The sequence below is a fragment of the Macaca mulatta genome, chromosome 14 (genome assembly GCF_049350105.2).
Source record: "Macaca mulatta isolate MMU2019108-1 chromosome 14, T2T-MMU8v2.0, whole genome shotgun sequence".
In the NCBI taxonomy this organism is placed as follows: domain Eukaryota; kingdom Metazoa; phylum Chordata; class Mammalia; order Primates; family Cercopithecidae; genus Macaca; species Macaca mulatta.
In genome coordinates, this window is record NC_133419.1 from 46,741,646 (window position 1) to 46,763,148 (window position 21,503).

At 44.5% G+C, this 21,503-nt stretch overlaps 1 protein-coding gene across 1 annotated transcript in view; it reads left to right on the forward strand.

Annotated features, from left to right (window-relative positions):
* The first annotated feature begins 14,789 nt into the window (after positions 1-14,789).
* The window catches only part of SPTY2D1 (SPT2 chromatin protein domain containing 1), a 28,466-nt gene continuing 21,752 nt past the window's right edge, over positions 14,790-21,503 (forward strand). Inside the window, exon 1 of the mRNA XM_015114657.3 lies at positions 14,790-15,004. Coding sequence (XP_014970143.1) covers positions 14,945-15,004 — 60 coding nt within the window. The 5' untranslated portion in view covers positions 14,790-14,944. The remainder of the gene's footprint in view (positions 15,005-21,503) is intronic.

The following is a 21,503-nucleotide window of genomic DNA, read 5'->3' on the forward strand; positions in this document are numbered from 1 at the left end:
TGCTACCAAATGGGCCATGGACTGGGCTGGGTTTTTATATTTGATGAAAAAGAGCCTAAATTCTAACTGATTTGGGAGAGGTAGGATAAAGAAAAAAGGAGCATTAACCTTGACTATGACTATGTATGCCTTTAGCTTCAGCCACCTCTTTAAGAGAAAATTGTTGGGCAGGTGGGGGAGGGCTAGTCGCAGAACGAAACTGTAAGCCAGACCGGGTGTGAGGAGGGGAGGTGATAGAAAGATTATAGGGTGGGGGAGCAGAGGCTGAGGAATAATTGGGACCTGGCTTGGCCTGGCGAGGAGCAGCCTGGGGAGAAGGGGAGAGGTCAGATGAGTCCGTAGAAAAGAAGGATTCGAAGGATTCAGAGCTTGGGGTGGAGACTGAAGGAACAGACAGGAGAGAAAGAAGAAAGATTTGGAACGAGTCTCATTGGGAGCAGAGACTAGGGAGGGACCAATGTGTAAAAGAATGCCTGGACGTCAGGCACCTCAGACCATTTGCCCATTTTTCGACAAAAATTACCTAGATCTTGTAGGATAGACAAATCGAAAGTGCCATTCTCTGGCCACTTGGAACTACTGTCGAGTTTGTATTGGGGCTAAGCGGTATTGCAAAAGAAAATATGCTTAGATTTTAGATCAGGAGAGAGTTGAAGATTTTTAAGTTCTTGAGAACACAGGCTAAGGGAGAAGGAGGAATGGAGGGTGAAAGGTTGCCCATAGTGAAGGAGGCAAGTTTAAGAGAAGGGTAGAAACACGGAGAAGGGGGATGGGGAGCAGCCCTGGGCTACAACGTGGGTGAGCAGCCAAAGCAGGTGTCCCCGCAATTGACTTGTCACCAAGGGAATGTGGATGAATGACCAAAGCAGGCGTCCCCGCGGAGATCAGACACCAATGGAACGTGAGTGAATAATCAGAGAGGCGTCCCGCAATGATTAAACACCAAGGGAAGGCTGCCTTCCCGAATCCGTGACCGGCGCCGGAGTTTTGGGTCCACGGATAAAATGTGTCTCCTTTGTCTCTACCAGAAAATGAAAGGAATTGAAATTAAGAGAAGGGAGAGATTGAAGGGTGGAGCCAAGACTGAAAGGAGAAACAGGTCCAGGGATAGTGAGAGAGGTTGGAGAAGAGAGTAAAAAGAGGCCGCTTACCTGGTTTAAAATTGGTGAGATGTTCCTTGGTCTGGTTGGTCTGAGGACCTGAGGTCTTAGGTGGATCTCTTTATGGAGTGAAGATGAGGACAGGGGACTGGTCTCCCGAAGGAGTCTCGCTGACCCGGGTCTTTGGCACCAAATGTCTCACGTGGCCATGTGAAGAGACCACCAAACAGGCTTTGTGTGAGCAACAAGGCTGTTTATTTCACCTGGGTGCAGGCGGGCTGAGTCCGAAAAGAAAGTCAGCAAAGGGTGGTGGATTATCATTAGTTCTTATAGGTTTTGGGATAGGCGGTGGAGTTAAGAGGAATGTTTTGGGGGGCAGTGAGTGGATCTCACAAAGTACATTCTCAAGGGTGGAGAGAATTATAAAGAACCTTCTTGAGGGTGGGGGAGATGACAAAGTACATTGATCAGTTAGGATGGGGCAGAAACAAATCACAATGGTGGAATGTCATCAGTTAAGGCTATTTTCACTTCTGTGGATCTTCAGTTGCTTCAGGCCATCTGAATGTATACGTGCAGGTCACTGGCAATATGATGGCTTAGCTTGGGCTCAGAGGCCTGACATGCACCACCACACCCCGCTAATTTTTTGTATTTTTAGTAGAGATGAGGTTTTACCATGTTGGCCAGGCTGGTCTCGAACTCCTGGCCTCAGGTGATCCACCCACCTCGGCCTCCCAGAGTGCTAGGATTACACACGTTAGCCACTGCATGCGGCCTGCTTCCTGTATTTTTTAGAATTCTGCTTCTTACTAGTCAATCCCTCATTACTTCAATCTTCTGTTAGTAATTCTTCATATTAAACTTCTCTGAATTACTAAGTGGCTTCTCTCTCTTGATTCTACTCAGACTGAGACACTATCTGCCATGTTGCATGGGTGGAGTATGCTATAGTTTTCCTCTATCATTTACCTACTGAAGGCATCCAGGTTGTTTCTAGGTTTTAGCCAATACACATAAATCTGCAATAAATATCCTTGTACACATAACTTTGTCTACTGGTGGTTTTATGTCTGAATGTTCTATCTCAAAATTGGAATTGCTGCTTCAAAGGCACCAAGGAGCTCTCATCACCAGCCAGACCCATTCTCCTCACTCCCTGCTTTCACCAAATGGTCTGGTCTTTTACCTAATTAAGAAAATGAAAGTTATCTCACATGATGGCTGCATGTCCATTTCAAAGTATCTTGGTTTTCATCCTTCCTCTTTCTTTATGCTTTTCTCTAAGGAAAAGTGTCCCTCCCTTCTCCATGCATTCATTTAACTAGCATTTGCTGAGCTCCTTCTACAAGACTGGCCCTGTGCCCGCGGATACAGATATGGAGATAAACAAGAATTAGTCCCTGCACACACAGTGCCGGTTACCTATCTTGGAGTTTACTTCTTATCGCCTCTCTCTTATCTCTTCAGACACTGTCTTTGTTTTTGTTATTTATTTATTTTTTTTATTTAGATGGACACTCGCTCTGTCACCCAGTTTGGAGTGCAGTGGCGCAATCTTGGCTCACTGTAACCTCCGCCTCCCGGGTTCAAGTGATTCTCCTGCCTCAGCCTCCCGAGTAGCTGGGACTATAGGTGCAAGCAACCACACCCAGCTAATTTTTGTATTTTTAGTAGAGACTGGGTTTCACCATGTTGGCCAGGCTAGTTTCGAACTCCTGACCTCAAGTGATGAGCCTACTTCGGCCTCCCAAAGTGCTGGGATTACAGGCATGAGCCACCGCAACCAGCTGCTTCGGACACTTACTATTGTGTTTTCCCTTCAGCCTGCGTGTGTGCTTTCGTCCTTCCTCTGAGGATAGTTTGCCTGGACCCAGCTTCCCTTTCACACTACTGTCCTGACACTTTTCCTTTATTGCCAGACTTCCCAGTGGTGGCCATGGCTCGCTTTCCCCGCTGTTTCTTATCTCATTTTCTCTTTGTATCACGTGTCTGTGTGAAGAGACCACCAAACAGGCTTTGCGTGAGCAACAAGGCTGTTTATTTCACCTGGGTGCAGGAGGGCTGAGTCCGAAAAAGGAGTCAGCAAAGGGTGGTGGATTATCATTAGTTCTTATAGGTTTTGGGATAGGCGGTGGAGTTAGGAACAATGTTTTGCAGGCAGGGGGTGGATCTCACAAAGTACATTCTCAAGGGTGGGGAGAATTACAAAGAACTTTCTTAAGGGTGGGGAGATTACAAAGTACATTGATCAGTTAGGGTGGAGCAGAAACAAATTACAATAGTGGACTGTCATCAGTTAAGACTATTTTCACTTCTTTTGTGGATCTTCAGTTGGAGGTATACATGCAGGTCACAGGGAATATGATGGCTTAGCTTGGGCTCAGAGGCCTGACACTCTTCTCCCCTTGTAACCTGGGCTCTGCACTGCCCCCTCCCATACTCTACTGAAACTACTGTCTAGGAAATCGACAATTAACTACAAATCTCAGTAAGGACGCTTCTCATGCTTAATGGTGCTCAACATCTCTGCACTTCAGTCCTACTGAACTCCTTTCCCTCCTCTTTCTTGTCCTCTTCCTCCTCCTCCTTCTTTTCCTGTCCCTCCTCCTCTTTCTCTTCCTCCTCTCCCTCCTTTTCCTCTTCAAAAAGTATTGTATCCTTCCTTTAATTGCAAACAACAGAAAACCTAACTCAAACTAATTCTTTCGAAACAGGGTCTTACTCTGATGCCCAGGCTGCACTGCAGCAGTCAAATCTTTTTTTTTTTTTTTTTTTTTGAGACGGAGTCTCGCTCTGTCGCCGGGGCTGGAGCGCAGTGGCCGGATCTCAGCTCACTGCAAGCTCCGCCTCCCGGGTTTACGCCATTCTCCAGCCTCAGCCTCCTGTGTAGCTGGGACTACAGGCGCCCGCCACCTCGCCCGGCTAGTTTTTTGTATTTTTTTAGTAGAGACGGGGTTTCACCGTGTTCGCCAGGATGGTCTCGATCTCCTGACCTCGTGATCCGCCCGTCTCGGCCTCCCAAAGTGCTGGGATTACAGGCTTGAGCCACCGCGCCCGGCCAGCAGTCAAATCTTGACTCACTACAACCGCTGTCTCCTGTGTTCAAGCGATTCTCCTGCCTCAGCCTCCCAAGTAGCTGGCATTACAGGCTCCCACCATCACACCTGGCTAATTTTTGTATCTTTAGTCGAGACGGAGTTTCACCATGTTGGTCAGGCTGGTCTCAAACTGCTGACTTCAAGTGATCCACCTGCCTCAACTGTCTAAAGTGCTGAGATTACAGGAGTAAGTCACTGCACCTGGCCCTAACTCAAACTAATTTAAACCTAAAGAATACTATGTAGTAAAAGTGTAAACACGTGCATGGAAATGATAAACTCCACTCATGATAATTATGAGTTCGGTGGGGGCCAGGTGCAGTGGCTCATGCCTGTAATCCCAGCACTTTGGGAGGCAGGCAGAACACTTGAGGTCAGGAGTTCGAGACCAGCCTGGCCAACATGGCGAAACCTCGTCTCTACTAAAAACACAAAAATTAGCCAGGCATGGTGGCTTGTGCCTGTAATCCCAGCTACTCGGGAGGCGGAGGCACAAGAATCACTTGAACCCAGGAGGCAAAGGTTGCTATGAGCCCAGACTGTGCCACTGCACTCAAGCCTGGGTGACAGAGGGAGATTCCATCTCAGAAAAAAAAAGAAAGAAAGAAAAGAAAAAAATCCAGAACCGAAAGAAATGAGTTTTGATAGACATAGGGCCAGTGAAATGGCTAGCAAATAATGTGTCCACACACCTTTGTGATATTTTAGAACAGCAGAAACAGAGAACATATTAGGATTTTTTACTGAGAACACCCACCCACACACACACATATACACACACACCCCAACACCAGCAGCGACAGTAGAGGCAATAAAAATAGGTCCCATGCAATGGATTTCGAATCAGAATGGCATCAAACTTCTCAAGGACATTGGAAGCTAATAGACAGTGGAGCAATACCTTAAAAATACTGTGTAAAGATTTTCCTTTCCTTTTGGAGCTTTATTAAAATATTATTGAAGTTCAGTAAACTGTGCATATTTAAAGTGTGCAATGTGGTTGATTAGTTTCCATATATTTATATGTATATATTTATTTAATTTGTGTGTATATGTGTGTGTATTTCCATGAAACTATCAGCGTAGTGAAGATAATAAACATTTTCATTATTCACAAGTTTCCTTGTAACCCTTTGTAACCTATTTCTCTCTCTATTCCACCAGGGCCATCCATTATCTATTTTCTGTCACTATAGATTACTTTCAATTTTCTAATTTTATATAAACAAAATCATACAATATGTAGTCCTACTTTCCCATCTTTTTTTTTCTTCTTCTTTGAGTCTCATCTGTGGCCCAGGCTGGAGTGCAATGGCATACTCTTGGCTCACTGCAGCCTCCACTTCCTGGCTTCAAGTGATTCTCCTACCTTAGCCTCCTGAGTAGCTGGGATTACAGCTATGTGCCACCACGGCCACCTAATTTCTGTGTTTTTAGTAGAGATGGGGGTTTTGCCATGTTGGCCTGGCTGGTCTTGAACTCCTGACCTTGGTGATCCACCTGCCTTGGCCTCCCAAAGTGCTAGGATTACAAGCAGGAACCAGCCTCCCATCTTCTTTCAATCAACATAAAAATTTTGAGATTCATGCATATTGTTGTTTGTATTAACAGCCCCATCCTTTTTTGCTGAGTAGTATTTCATTACATAGATACGCCATAATGTGTTTATCCATTCGCCTATTGGTGAACATGTGGGTTATTTCCAATTTGGAGCTATTACAAACAATGTAGCTTTGAACACTCATGTATGAGTCTTTGTTGGACATATGTTTTCATTCCCCTTGAGTAAATGCCTAAGAGTGGCTGGGTTGCAGAGCAAGTGTGTATTTGTGAAAAAATTTTTTAACTTCAAATTCTGTACTCAGCTAAACTATCAGCTTTTTTTTTGTTTTTTTGTTTTTTTTTTTTTGTTTGAGATGCAGTTTCACTCTTTCACCCAGGCTGGAGTGACCAGGCTGGTCCTGAACTCTTGACCTCAGGTGATCCACCTGCCTCAGCCTTCCAAAGTGTTATAATTACAGGCATGAGCCACCGCGCCTGAACTAAACTATCAATTTAATGAAGAAAGCAAATAGAGACATTTCCAGATGTTTAAGAACTCAAAATTAACTCCCTTGTACCCATTCTAAGAAGCTATTACAAAGGTGCACTCCAGAAAAATAATAGAGTGTAAGAAGGGAAGACAAAGGATCCAGGGAATGGTGCCTCCAACTCAGAGGAACAAGGAGAAATCACAGGGTAACAATACTGCAGCACACTGGATACCACCCAGTGCCCATAGGAGCAGGAGAAGAGGGGGCTCTGGAAGGGGGATAACAAGGCAGGCACGATGGGCAGGTATGACTGAGCACCATAAAAGTGTTTTTGCAGCTGGGCACAGTGGCACACACCTGTAATCCCAGCACTTTGGGAGGCGAGGCAGGCAGATCACCTGAGGTCAGGAGTTCGAGACCAGCCTGGCCAACATATGGTAAAACCCTATCTCTACTTTAAAAAAAAAAAAAAATTAGCTGGGCATGGTGGCAGGCGACTGTAATCCCAGCTACTCAGGAGGGAGGTTGAGGCAGGAGAACCGCTTGAACATGGGAGGCAGAGGTTGCAGTGAGCCAAAATCATGCCACTGCACTCCAGCCTGGGCAACAGAGCAAGACTCTGTTTCTAAAAAAAAAAAAAACAAAAAACAAAAAACAAGTTATTGCTAGGCATGCAACAGAAATGTTTAACGTGGAGAAAATTAGCAACAGGTCCATGAAAACTGAGAAATGAATAAACAAGGCAATTATTAATTCTAAGAAAATGAGCTGTACATAAAAGGAGACATGTTTGTAGTATACTGTGTGCCTCAACAGTAAACAATAGTTACATAAGAATACTGTACATGAGGACTATTGTCTTTCTAAAACACTGTGCTATTATCTATGTTGAGAGATTACAGGAGTAGGCAGGGATGGAATGAGAAAGCTACATCTTTATCCAGCACAGTGAGATGTCGTCCATAGAGTCCCAACTATTGTGGCAGCTGAGGTGGCAGGATCACTTGAGCCCAGGACTTTGAGGCTGCAGCCATGATTGCACCACTGCACTCCAGCCTGGGTGACAGAGCAAGACCTCATCTCTAAAATAAATCAATTAATAAGACTGAAAAATCAAGATATAGCAATCAATAAAGATATTATTTAGACACGTCAAATGTGAATACCAGGGAAGCATCAAGAAGAGTTGAGAATGGTTGCCTGTAAGGTGGCACCCGGGGGAGTATGGTGGGGGAGGGATATAATACTCCTAAAAATAAGTTGTTTGTTTGTTTGGGATTTTTGGGGGTTTTTGTTTTGTTTTTTTGAGACAGAGCCTCGCTCTGTCACCCGGTGGAAGTGCAGCAGCAAAGTCTTGGCTCACTGCAACCTCTGCCTCCCGGGTTCAAGTGATTCTCCTGCCTCAGCCTCCAAAGTAGCTTGGGTTATGGGCGTGTGCCACCATATCCAGCTATAATCACAGCTAATTTTTGTATATATTTATATAAATTTATTTATATAAATAAAAAATGTTTTAATCCATTTTTTTTTTTTTTTGAGACGGAGTCTCGCTCTGTGGCCAGGCTGGAGTGCAGTGGCACGATCTCGGCTCGCTGCAACCTCCTCCTACCGGGTTCATGCAATTCTCCTGCCTCAGCCTCCCAAGTAGCTGGAACTACAGGCTCGTGCCACCATGCCCAGCTAAATTTTGTACTTTTAGTAGAGACGGGATTTCATCATGTTGGCCAGGCTCAAACTCCTGACCTCATGTGATCCGCCTGCCTCAGCCTCCAAAAGTACTGGGATTATAGGCATGAGCTACCATGCCTGGTCCACTCAACCAGTTGTAAACCAGAAAATGTTTAAATTTACCTATAGCCTGGAAGCACCGTCTCCCCACTTCCCCACCCTCCGCCCACTTCAAATTGTCCTGCCTTTCTGGACCAAACCAATGTATTTCTCAAATGTATTTGATTGATGTCTCATGCCTCCCTAAAATGTATAAAATCAAGCTGTACCCAGACCACCTTGGGCACATGTTCTGAGGACCTCCTGAGGGCTGTGTCATAGGCCATGGTCACTCATGTTTGGCACAGAATAAATATCTTCAAATATTTTACAGAGTTTGCCTCTTTTTGTTGACATACTTAGTGAAAAATAAGTTTTCCCAGAGTCAAATCATAAAGAAAAAAGTTTTTAGGCAGGGCGTGGGGGCTCACGCCTGTAATTCTGGGAGGCTGAGGCGGGAGGATCACAAGGTCAAGAGATGGAGACCAGCCTGGCCAACATGGTAAAACCCTGTCTCTACTAAAAGTACAAAATTTAGCTGGGCATGGTGGCACGAGCCTGTAGTTCCAGCTACTTGGGAGGCTGAGGCAGGAGAATGGCATGAACCCGGCAGGAGGAGGTTGCAGCGAGCCGAGATCATGCCACTGCACTCCAGCCTGGCCACAGAGCGAGACTCCGTCTCAAAAAAAAAAAAAAAAAAGAAATGGATTAAAACATTTTTTATTCCCTTAAAAAGGATTGTACACCCTAGGCATTATGTCTACTATGTTTGAGGCATATGTTGTTCCTGCCTGATCTAGGCTTGGATGGAATAGTTTCTTTGACTTAATCACTTGGGAAATGATGATTAAATTATATTAATTAGGTTATAGCCATGGGGTTGGTGGTGCTACCCTAGAGTTTGGGAATGGGGTCCATCCCACCCAGATGGAATTTCTGCCGTATGATGGGAGAGGCAGTGAGATTGATGCCAAAGAAATAATCAAAATACCCACTGCAGATGTGAACAATTTAAAGAAGAAAAAAGCCCAACAAATGATCAAGTAGCATATGAAAAGATGCTAGCTGGTAATCAAGGATATGCAAAATAAACGAGACACTTTTCACCCATGAAACTGACAAAAATTTAAGTTTAATAATATCCAGAGCCGATGAAGTATAGAGAAAAGGGTGCTCCAGTATTGTTGGTGGGAATCTAAATTGGTATGCCCTTTTTGGAGGACAACTTGGTAGCAGCTATTAAAATTTTGAATGTACATACCTTCATCCCCCCAATCCAATTTCTAAGTCCCTAAATATCTAACATAGCGAAACATGGTCAGTATTTGCACAAAAAAGCATGCGCAAGGATATTCCTGGCAGCATTGTTCATGAAAAACATTTTTAAGCAGCCTTACAATTCATTAATAGTCCTGTGGTTAAATAAACTATGTTAAATACATACTCTGGGCCAGGCACAGAGGCTCATGCCTGTATCCCAGCACTTTGGGAGGTCGAGGCCGGTGGGTCACTTGAGGTCAAGAGTCTGAGACCACCAGCCTGGCCAACATGGTGAAACCTCGTCTCTACTAATAATACAAAAATTAGTCAAGCGTGTGTTGGGGGCCACCTATAATCCCAGCTACTCGGAAGGCTGAGGCGGAAGAATCACTTGAACCCAGAAGGCTGAGGTTCCAGTGAGCCGAGATCATTCCACTGCACTTCAGCTTAGGCGACAGAGCCAGACTCCATCTCAAAAAAAACAAAACAAAACAAAAAACTACGGAATATGATGATGTGATGCAGTAGTTACATAAAACAAAGTAGATCAATTTGTACTGACATGAAAACAGCTATAAGACATATTTTAAATTGAAACAAAACAAAACCCAAGTTACATATTGTCTGAATCTGCTATGGCTGCCATAACAAAATACAGCAATCCAGTGGCTTAAACAACAAAAATTTATTTTCTCACACTTCTGGAGGCTACAAGTCTAAGATTAAAGTGTCATCATGGTAGATTTCTTCTGAGACCTTTTTGCTTGGCTTACAAATTGCTGTTTTCACATTGTCCTCACATGGCCTCTTCTCTGGGCATGTGCATCTCTGGTGTCTCTTCCTTTTCCAATAAGGGGTCCAGTTCTATTGGATCAGGGCCCCATCCCAATGACCTCATTTAACCTTAATTACCTCTTTTTCTCTTTTTTTTTTTGAGAGGGAGTCTCGCTCTGTCGCCCAGGCTGGGATGCAGTGGCCGGATCTCAGCTCACTGCAAGCTCCGCCTCCCGGGTTTACGCCATTCTCCTGCCTCAGCCTCCCGAGTAGCTGGGACTACAGGCGCCCGCCACCTCGCCCGGCTAGTTATTTTTTGTATTTTTTAGTTGAGATGGGGTTTCACCTTGTTAGCCAGGATGGTCTCGATCTCCTGACCTCGTGATCCGCCTGTCTCGGCCTCTCAAAGTGCTGGGATTACAGGCTTGAGCCACCGCGCCCGGCCTCTTTTTCTCTTTTCTTTCTTTTTTTTTTTTAGATGAAATCTGGCTCTGCAGCCCAGGCTGGAAGGAATGCAGTGATGTGATCTCAGCTCACTGTAACTTCCACCTTCCAAGTTCAAGCCATTCTCCTGCCTCAGCCTCCTGAGTAGCTGGGACCACAGGTGTGTGCCACCATGCCCAGCAAATTTTTATATTTTTAGTAGAGATAGGTTTTCACCATGTTGGCCAGGCTAGTCTTGAACTCCTGATGTCGGGTAATTTACCCGCCTTGGCCTCCCAAAGTGCTGGGATTATAGGCATAAGCCAGCGCGCCTGGCCCTTAATTACCCCTTTATTTATTACTATTATTATTTTTAGAGATGTAGTCTTGCTCTGTCACCCAGGCTGGAGTGTGCAGTGGTGCCATTTCAGCTCACTGCAACCTTCACCTCCCAGGTTCAAGCGATCCTCGTGCCTCAGCCTCCCATGTAGCTGGAACTACAGGCATGCACCACCATGCCTGGCTAATTTTTGTATTTTTAGTACAGACGGGGTTTCACCATGTTGGCCAAGCTGGTCTCAAATTCCTGATCTCCAGTGATCTGCCTGCCTAGGCCTCCCAAAGTGCTGGGATTACAGGCATGAGCCACCATGCCCAGCCTTAATTACCTCTTCAGATATCCTGTCTCCAAATATATTCACATTGGGGGTTAAGGTTTCAATACCTGAATTTTGGGGGGACCACAATTCAGCCCATAGCACATATATGTATGTATGTGTGTGTCTCATTTCTATAAATAAACCACGGACACACAACCAAGTTAGATGTTTTCAAAGATACATATCCTAGATTTATACTGATATGCTAATATTATATGTTCTATGTATCCTACATACATATAGTACATTTATATATATATACATTATATATTGTACATTAGGCATCATTGTGTGTATACAAACATCTCAGAAGCACACTCAGCAACTTTATATGGTAGTATCCTCTAGGGAGGGAGGTGAGATTGAGTGAGGCTGATGGGAACTTTGTTATTTTTTTGTCTGAAAATTTTTTACATCAAACCTTATATTCAAATACTGTGCCATACATCGAAAAGTACAAAACAGAAACTTGCCTAAGGACACACAGCCCTTCCAAGGCAGAACCTGGACCTGTGGTTGGCAAAGACCCACTTCATTCCATTTTTTCTGGTTCACACTACCCGAGTTTACCTTTTTCCCAACAGCCCCGACCCACCACCCTGGTTATTGCATATCTCTCACCTTTTCTTCATTACCAAGTATCTTGAAATATCACACTCACCTGTCCTTCCTCATGGCCTGGAGTCTCACTCTGTCACCCAGGCTGGAGTGCAGTGGTGTGATCTCGGCTCACTGCAATCTTCATCTCCCAGGTTCAAATGATTCTGCTGCCTCAACCTCCCAAGTAGCTGGGACTACAGGAGCCCACCACCATGCCCAGCTTATTTTTGTATAGACAGGGTTTTGCCATGTTGGCCAGGCTGGTCTCAAACTCCTGACCTCAGGCGATCTGCCTGCCTCAGCCCCCCAAAGTGTTGGGATTACAGGTGTCAGCCACCTCGCCCGACCTTCACTTACTTTTCTGACCTTTATTTCCTAGCATTCTCCTAAATACACCCACTACTTGTTATTTCAACCCTTTAATACGCTTTTCACACTCTCTAAATGTAATGTTGTAGCTGGAATTTTAACACTTCTAGAGTTGCCAGATAAATACAAGACACCTAAAGTTGAATTTCAGATAAACAACAAATGATTTTTGGTGTATGTCTTTCCAATTTAACTGGATGGGCCAGGCATGGTGGCTCATGCCTATAATCCCAGCAATTTGGGAATCTCAGGCAGGCAGATTACTTGAGCTCAGGAGTTCAAGACCAGCCTGGGCAACACAGCGAAATCTCGTCTCTACAAAAAATATAAAATTGAACCAGGCATGGTCACATACACCTGTGGTCCCAGCTACTTGGGAGGCTGAGGTGGGAGGATGGCTTGAGCCCAGGTTAAGGTTGCAGTGAGCCGTGATTGCACCACCACACTCCAGCTTGAGCGACAGAGCAAGGTCCTAACTGGATGTCCACATTTTTATTTGCTCAATCTGGCAACGCTATTCCCCACACTTTGTAGCCCTAATACAGTTAGCACTTTCTGTTTTACATAATTACTTGTGTTCACACAAGAATTAAAAGTTCTGATCAGGCAGGCAGGATATGGGTCTTTCTTTGTATCATCCATAAGGTTGGGCACACAGTAGTAGTTTCCCAGGAAGTATTTCCTGAACTCAATAATAGACTGTTTTACAAGGATACAGGAAAATTGCTCCTCATTCCTTACCTCATTCCCACCTCCAGCAGTTGTTCTTGATTTTGACTAACTAGGTATTAGTTACCTAATCCAAGCCCTTTTACATTATAACTCCATGTACATAGACTTGTACCAGTTCAAATGGGCTAACTGAACTGTAGAGTCTAGTGTGGGTAACCTAAGGGTTCTAGTCTTGGCTCTCCCATTGACTAATGATACAGTATTAGTCTAATTTCATCTCTTCAAGCTTCAGCTTTTCATCTATAAAACAGTAACAAGAAATGCCTTATAGACACTCATGATTAGATCAGATAATCCATGTCAAGCACTAAGCATATAGTTAGGGCTCAATGTATACTAAGTATTAGAATATTGAATCTTGGGAGCTTTCCACTTACCGATTCATTAATTTGGTCAAAAAATCTTTGTTGCAGCTTTTACGTGCATTAGCAGGGAACTGTGCTGGTGATGGAAATAGTGATGGGTAAAATAGGCCTATGACCATTCTCATAGCTCTAACTACCACAGATACAGCCAACAGTTAAAAAAAAAAAAAAAAAGTAATTACAAACTAAAATATTCCATGAAGGGAAATACTGGGGGGTTGTAAGAATTTATAAAAGGGGCCCTGAGATAGCTGAGGAAGAGTTTCCTTTAGAAATGATAGTTGGCATTAATTGAAAACACTCACCATATGCCAGTGTATTCGTTTGCTAGGGCTGCCAATAACAAAGTACCACAGACTAGGTGGCCTAAACAACAGAAATTTATTGTCTCACAATTCTGGAGGCTAGAATTGTGTTGTTACCTTAAGGTCTCTCTCTTTGGTTTGTAGATGGCTGTCTTCTCCCTGTGTTTTCACAAAACGATGTAGGAGAGAAAGCCTTATCTATAATCAGAGGAACACAGGCAACTGCCTGTTATGTGGCTCAGGTTCCATAATGACGTTCCTTTAAGGCGCAAAATAATTTAAAGTTTCAACAGCTTTGATTTTGAATTACGTTCACAGCATTAAAGCATCAAAGAGTAAATAAGACTCAGCAGCTTTGCCTAGCACGTTTTAACAGCTTGACATGTTTACATACTGTATCATTCACCCGTCTTAAGTGTACGATTTTTAGTACATGTATAGTGCGACCATCCCCACAATCCAGTTTAGAGGCATTTCTATCCCACCGAAAAGATTCCGAGTATCTGTCTGGTATCAATCCCCTGGCTGGTTCACACCTGCAGACCCAGGTTTGCCTAATTATTTTCAATGTTTTTGCTAAGTCGAAATGACCTTACAGATGCAAGATGACTCTCAAAAGGAAGTCAGGACTAGGATCCCAATGAATATGAAGCATATGTTCATCAGTACACCAAAGTATGTAGAGGCTGGGTCTCTGTATGTCAGAAATTCCTTAATTCACTGCCTGAGCAAAAATACAGGTTGGCTGCCCCACGTAAAACTTATTTTCTAACCGGGGTAAAAGCAGTAAGCACGTGCCCCCATCCCCGGCACCCGTGCATCTGAGGAGGTGAGCGCACTTCCAAGTGGCGGGATTTGATGAGTAATGTTCATCCAAGACAGCACCGGGCGCTGCCGTGTGCGCCTGCGCAGCTTCGCGAGCGCCTAGACACAAGAAGCCCAAATCCTGGCTCGAGATCCGTCTGTTCAGCTGTTGCGGCGCCGCCGTTTGGATCTGAGCGCCTACCCGTGACAGCCAGAGAACCCAGGCTTTCCCTACCACCCCCTCACTTTCCCTACCCAGCGCTCACCAGGAGCAACAAGATGACAAGGCCACGCACTCGGGCCACCGGGGAAGCCGCTCTCCGCTTAGCCACACCCGCTTGGTCGCTAAAATGCCTAGTCCCTGCCCCTCGGGCCGACGCCAGCAGCCACGTATCACGTTTGTACGTGTCTCGGCCTAAAAGCGGAAGTTGCGCAGGGACTCGCGAGCGCTGTGGCGGCCCTGAAAGGATATAGGCCGTGGAGGGAAGGGGGCGGGCAGACGGCATAGGAAGGCGCCGGAAGTGGTCCCGCAGAGGCGGGGTGGCAGTAGGGCTGCCGAGGCAGTGCACTTGGCTGTAGCTGGGCTCCTCGGTTAGGTCCGCTGTCAGTCCTTTCCGAGTACCTGGCCCAGTTTCTCCCGCCTCGGCCCAACATGGACTTCAGAGAAATTCTCCTGATAGCTTCCAAGGGACAAGGTGTAAACAATGTGCCGGTAAGTAGCAGCTGGGGCGTCATGTAGGGGGACCCTAATCTTCCAAGTTCGGAGTATGTGTGGCCAATGGAACTTCTAGGCAGCCACCTATCGGCTCCGGGAGAGGAAAGACCTGGACGCCTTATTTTCTTTTCTTGGATTTATACTGTTGGGAACTCGGGGGAAAAGGGCTTTGGACGAGATGCGGGAGCCATCCTGTGAATGGGTTTTGCCGGCTTATTTACCCCTGCAACAGGGACTTTGCGGTTTGGGTGTTTTAGTTAGAACTGCGTGAAAGCGGTGAGTGAGCTGTGCCTGGCACGCAGTGGATTCTAGCGCTGGTAGTTTTTGGCTTCGGCATAAACTTCAGCCCAGAGATTGGGAAGGAAGTATGTATGTAAGGGAGTTAGGGGGGTTGGGGGTCCTTGGCCTGATAGCCTTTTGGCTGGTTTCTCATCAATCTTCAAGTCAAACGTTTAGTGATTTCTTGAAAGAATTCTCTGACGCGGCCCCACCCACTCAGCCACCGAGGTGATTAAATTATCACCTCCCAGGAGATGAGTATCATTTTTGGGAAGAGAAGTTTAGCAGATTCCACGAAATTCTTGGCCAACAGAATAGGCGAGCTAGTTTCAGCTTCCGTTTACTTGTAGCCTTCCAGATTTCAGTCTTTGTTTAAAATCTAGGTCCCATTTGCTCAGTAGATGTTTGTCAGTTCGCTTACAGTCGCAAGAGTGGTGTAAGACTTAAATGGTAAAGTGGTGGAGAGCGCCTGGTTTCTGGGGGTTGTGGCTGTTTTGCATAAGCTAATCATTTCCAGATTTTCAGATGGTACCCACAGCACAGCTGTAAACCGATAAGTTGCATGGTGATGCCTGCGGTTTGAGCAGTGAGGTGTAGAACTAAAACGACTCTCAAAGTCAATTCAGCTAGAAATGAGCTCCCACGAAGTGCTCTGCATTTCCTAGATATTCGTATATTGCAATATTCATTTTTTTCTCTTCTGCCTCTTTTTTTTTGTCTTCTGAGGCTAGTTCATTCTTTTATCCCTTTGAAAATATTGATCTGAAAAAGGTCTGTATTTATGTTTATAAATATGTGTATACACACACATACACAGCCATCCCCTATCCCAAGAACTCTGAATAACCATTCCTCTAAGCCGTGAGTCATAAGCTTCGCATGTTGAAGGTATAGAATCAAACCTTTGAAACCCAGATCAACAGATTTACTTTCTAGAAGCATCTGTAAATTTTCCAGATGAATCAATATTGGGTCTAGTTACCATTCATCTTTGCATAAGTTGGTCTATATTTCATTCTAGATCTTATTGAATTTCAGTAGAGGTCAAAGACTAGCTTTGATGCCCAGGACTGTTCTATGGAAGAATCAGAACTGTCATTTCTTATTTTGAAAGCCAGTAGCTGCTGGGAGAAAAGCAGACAGATGACCCTAAAGCAGAAAATTTCAAAATATGTGTATATTTCATAATATATGCATTATCTATGATTGGAATAACAGAGGAATCAAAAAGGGGGAAAAAGTAATTTAAAATTTAATAGATGGCCGGGTACAATGACTCACACCTGTAATCCCAGCACTTTGGGAGGCCTAGGCAGGAGGATCACCTGAAGTCAGGAGTTCAAGACCAGCCTGACAAATATGAAACCCTGTCTCTACTAAAAATACAAAAATTAGCCAGGCATGGTGGTGTGCGCCTGTAATCCCAGCTGAGGCTGGGACAGGAGAATCGCTTGAACCCAGGAGGCGGAGATTGCAGTGAGCTGAGATTGTGCCATTGCACTCCAGCCTGGGCAACAAGAGCAAAACTCCATCTCAAAAAAAATTGAGGCCGGGCGCGGTGGCTCAAGCCTGTAATCCCAGCACTTTGGGAGGCCGAGACGGGCGGATCACGAGGTCAGGAGATCGAGACCATCCTGGCTAACACGGTGAAACCCCGTCTCTACTAAAAATACAAAAAACTAGCCGGGCGAGGTGGTGGGCGCCTGTAGTCCCAGCTACTCGGGAGACTGAGGCAGAAGAATGGCGTAAACCTGGGAGGCGGAGCTTGCAGTGAGCTGAGATCCGGCCACTGTACTCCAACCTGGGCGGCAGAGCGAGACTCCGTCTCAAAAAAAAAAAAAAAAAAAAAAAGATAATATAGCCATATATTTTATGAATCATGCATTCTCTGACCCCTCCCCGCCAAAGCTAGTAAGCCTAGAAGTTTGATTTAGTTACCAGCATTATAATTCTTATCTTTTTACATGGAATTAAAGTCACAAAAGAAACTATTTGAGGAATAGACCCATAAGACTGTAGTTAAATTTCTTTCTTTTTTTTTTTTTTTTTGAGATGGAGTCTCACTCTGTTGCCCAGGCTGGAGGCTGGAGTATGGTGGCATGGGTTTAGCTCACTGCAGGCTCCACCTGCTGGGTTCAAGCAATTCTCCTGCCTCAGGCTCCTGAGTAGCTGGGACTACAGGCGCTCGCCACCACATCAAGCTAATTTTTGTATTTTTGGTAGAGACAGGGTTTCACGATGTTGGCAAGGCTAGTCTTGAACTCCTGACCTCAAGTCATTCGCCCAATTTGGCCTCCCAAAGTGCTGAAATTACAGGTGTGAGCCACCACACCCAGCCAAATTTCATGCTTTACTTGATTTGCAGTAACTTGATTCATCTAACTATTCCATTTACTTTATCAGCTTAATTTGGACACTTTCAAACATAAGGAATGTTAACGCATTTCTTATATACCCAAACCCCACATTTAGCATATTAACATTTTCACATATTTATTCCATCTATTTTAAAATAAATAAAGCTTTTTTCTTTTTTTGCTATCTATTTTAAAAGAAATCAAGCGTTTTTTCTTTTTTTTTTTTTTTTAATCTATTTTAAAAGAAATAAAGCTTTTTCTTTTCTTTTCTTTTTTTTTTTTTTTTGAGATGGAGTCTCTGTTGCCCAGGCTGGAGTGCAGTGGTGAAATCTTGGCTCACTGCAACCTCCGCCTCCCAGGTTCAAGCCATTCTCCTGCCTCAGCCTCCAGAGTAGCTGGGAATACAGGGGTGCACCACCATGCCCAGTTGATTTTTTTTTTTTTTTTTTTGTATTTTAATAGAGACAGGGCTGGTATCAAACTCCTGGCCTCAAGTGATCAGCCCACCTCAGCCTCCCAAACTTGCTGGGAGTATAGGTGTGAACCACTGAGCCAGGCCTGTCTTGAAATGTTTCTTGACTTGGATGGTGGCTTATAAGGATACTTGCTTTGTAATAATCTCTTACACTGTACACTATGTCTATGATATTTCACAATTATAAAAACAAATAGAGAGTTGGGGACTATCATATCAATTAACAGCTTTATTTCTGGTCGGGCGCTGTGGCTCACACCTGTAATCCCAGCACTTTGAGCTTTGAGAGGCCAAGGTGGGCAGATCACCTGAGGTCAGGAGTTCGAGACCAGCCTCTCGAACGGGGTGAAACCCTGTCTCTACTAAAAACACAAAAATTAGCCAGGCATGGTGGCACACACCTGTAATCTCAGCTACTCAGGAGGCTGAGGCAGGAGAATGGCTTGAACCTGAGAGGCAGAGGTTGCAGTAAGACAGAGGTTGCAGTGAGTGGATGGAGATCATGCCCCTGCACTCCAGCCGGGGTGACAGAGCAAAACTCTGTCTCAAATTAAAAGAAAAGAAAAAAAAAAAGACAGCTGTACCCCCTCCCTGCCCTATAAACACCCTGCTGAGATGAACTTACTTGATTAATTGATCTGAGAACCACAGAGGCTTTGCAGTAACAGCTAGGCTGCATCTCTCTATATTGATTGGTTCAATTTTTCCCTGTTCGCCAACTCCTCCTCCCACCTTCATTTGGAACCTATCACAGCTAATGCTCAGAATTTAAGTCTTCAGAGTTCTTAGGTCAGACCTTTACTATGCTAAGGAAATCCAGTGACTAGCAATTATTAGACTAAAATTCAAACACCTGTACAGCCACTCAGCCCTTCAGACTCTTTGCAGAGCTTTTTGTTGTTGTTATTGTTTTGAGATGGAGTCTTGTTCTGTCACCAGACTGGAGTGCGGTGGCGCTGTCTCTGCTCACTGCAACCTCTGCCTTCTGGATGCAAGTGATTCTCCTGCCTCAGCCTCCCGAGTAGTTGGGATTACAGGCGCATGCCACCACACCCAGCTAATTTTTGTATTTTTAGTAGAGACGGGTTTTCACCATGTTGGTCAGGATGGTCTCAATCTCCTGAGCTCATGATCCACCTGCTTCGGCGTCCTAAAGTGCCGGGATTACAGGTGTGAGACACTGCGCCCAGCCAGAGCTTTATTTTTTAAAGGTACCTGTTGTATCTGTCTTGAGAAGCTATGAGTATTTCCCTAATCATCATTTTTTTGTTTCTTTTTAACAGAAATACTTTTTTATGTAAAAGGTAGAATTGCATCAGGCCCAGAAATATTAGGCACACTATTATTTCCCGGTGGAAAACTGAATACATAATAACCGCTGATTCAGGTGATGAAACAAGTTGTCATCACTGGCTCTGTTTATATATAAAGGACAAAAGGTATTTTTGGTAAACTTGCACTTGATTTTCCTCCCTGGGTTCCAGTAGGAAAAACAAAGTAGTTTAACTTGTTTTGGTAGAATACTAGAGCTTAGAATGTGGATTCTTACAGGCTTCACATAGCTGTAATTTTTTTTTTTTTTTTTGAGACAAAGTCTCACTCTCGCCCAGGCTGGAATGCAGTGATGCGACCTGGGCTCACTGCAACCTCTGCCACCCGGGGTCAAGCGATTCTCCTGCCTCAGCCTCCTGAGTAGCTGGGACTGCAGCTGTGCACCACCATGCCCAGCTAACTTTTGTATTTTCAGTTAAGAGATGGGGTTTTGCCATGTTGGCCAGGCTGGTCTCGAACTCCTGGCCTCAAGTGATCTGCCTGCCTTGGCCTCCCAAAGTGCTGGAATTACAGGCGCGAGCCATGGCACCCAGCCATCACATAGTTATAATTGATGGCTTGTAAAGCATAAGACAACATATATGGTCTTTCTCCCAGTGAGACTGAAAAATAACCAGAAAAGCTACTGAAGCTCTGGTGTGACCTCCCCCCACCCCGCCCCACCCTCCGCCGCCACAAACCAAAAGGTAAAGGGCAAACCTTCATGTGGTACCAGGTATACCAGAATTTGGGCATCTGCCTATAGCCCCTTAAGGATAAGAACCATAGGTAGTGAAAGTAAGAGCCCAGGACATTAACTAGGACAGCAAATTCAGATGTCTTCAGGGGCCAGGTAGATAATGTAAATTCTTGAAGTAGTCTGGATAAAAAATGATAGGTGCCAAGCTCCATGTATTTAAAAGAAGCCTACAATTTGCATAGTAGTTACATTTTCTTTTAAAAAACACTGTGGGCCAACAAAAAGTTTCTGTAGATGACTTTTTTCTGCAGGTAACGTTTGATCTAACTGGTTGATTGTAACTGGATTGCTCCCCACCCTTGGATCCGTTAACCTTATTAACGAGGTCCTGGCAATATGATATTGAGCTTATTTGAGTGCAGTTTGAGGATGGCTACCTGGGAAGACGCAGACTCCACAAAGCAGACAAATAATCCTACAGCAGAAAATTTCAAAATGTGTGTATTTCAGGATCTATGCATTCTCTTATGTGCCAGATAGTTCTTCTGCCTTACTAAATAGAATATAATGTAACCCAGCCTGTGACTGTTTTTCTTTTTAAACATGATTCTCCACTGGGCTTACCCCTATGGGATAGGGGAGCTGTCTTTTAAAACATTCCAGTGCCACATCTTTTATACCAAGGTTTGATTGCAACCCCCTTTTAAAAGGTCTTGCCAGCTCAATGTTAAAAAGATCTATGATCATATGCCCAAGAGAAAGGAAAACATACATCCACATAAAAACTTGTACACAAATGTTCACAGCAGCATTATTCATAATAGCCAAATGAAGTGCTCCAAAATGGAGAGATTTGAGAATCTTTTATATAGGCAAGGATTGGGGAAGCTTAACAGGATTTCAGTATTTTCTATATAAGGTTAATGCATAGTTGCAGCAATTCGGTAGTAGGCAGTGTTTCTTTTTTGGAAATGGTGTATTTAACATTCCACATTAAGAATGTAATAGTCAAGGGGTCTCTTAGTCAAGAATTTTTTTTTTTTTCCCCCGGAGACAGTGTCGCTCTGTCGCCCAGGCTGGAGTCCAGTGGCGCCATTTCAGCTCACTGCAACCTCTGCCTCCTTGGTTCAAGCAGTTCTCCTGCCTCAGCCTCCCGAATAGCTGGGACCACAGACATGCACCACCATGCCCAGCTAATTTTTGTATTTTTTAGTAGAGATGGGGTTTCACCATGTTGGCCAGTCTGGTCTCAAACTCCTGACCTCAAGTGATCCATCTGCCTTGGCCTCCCAAAGTGCTGGAATTACAGACGTGAGCCACCACGCCTGGGGAAGGGTTTTTTGTTGTTGTTGTTTTTGGAGATGGAATCTTGCT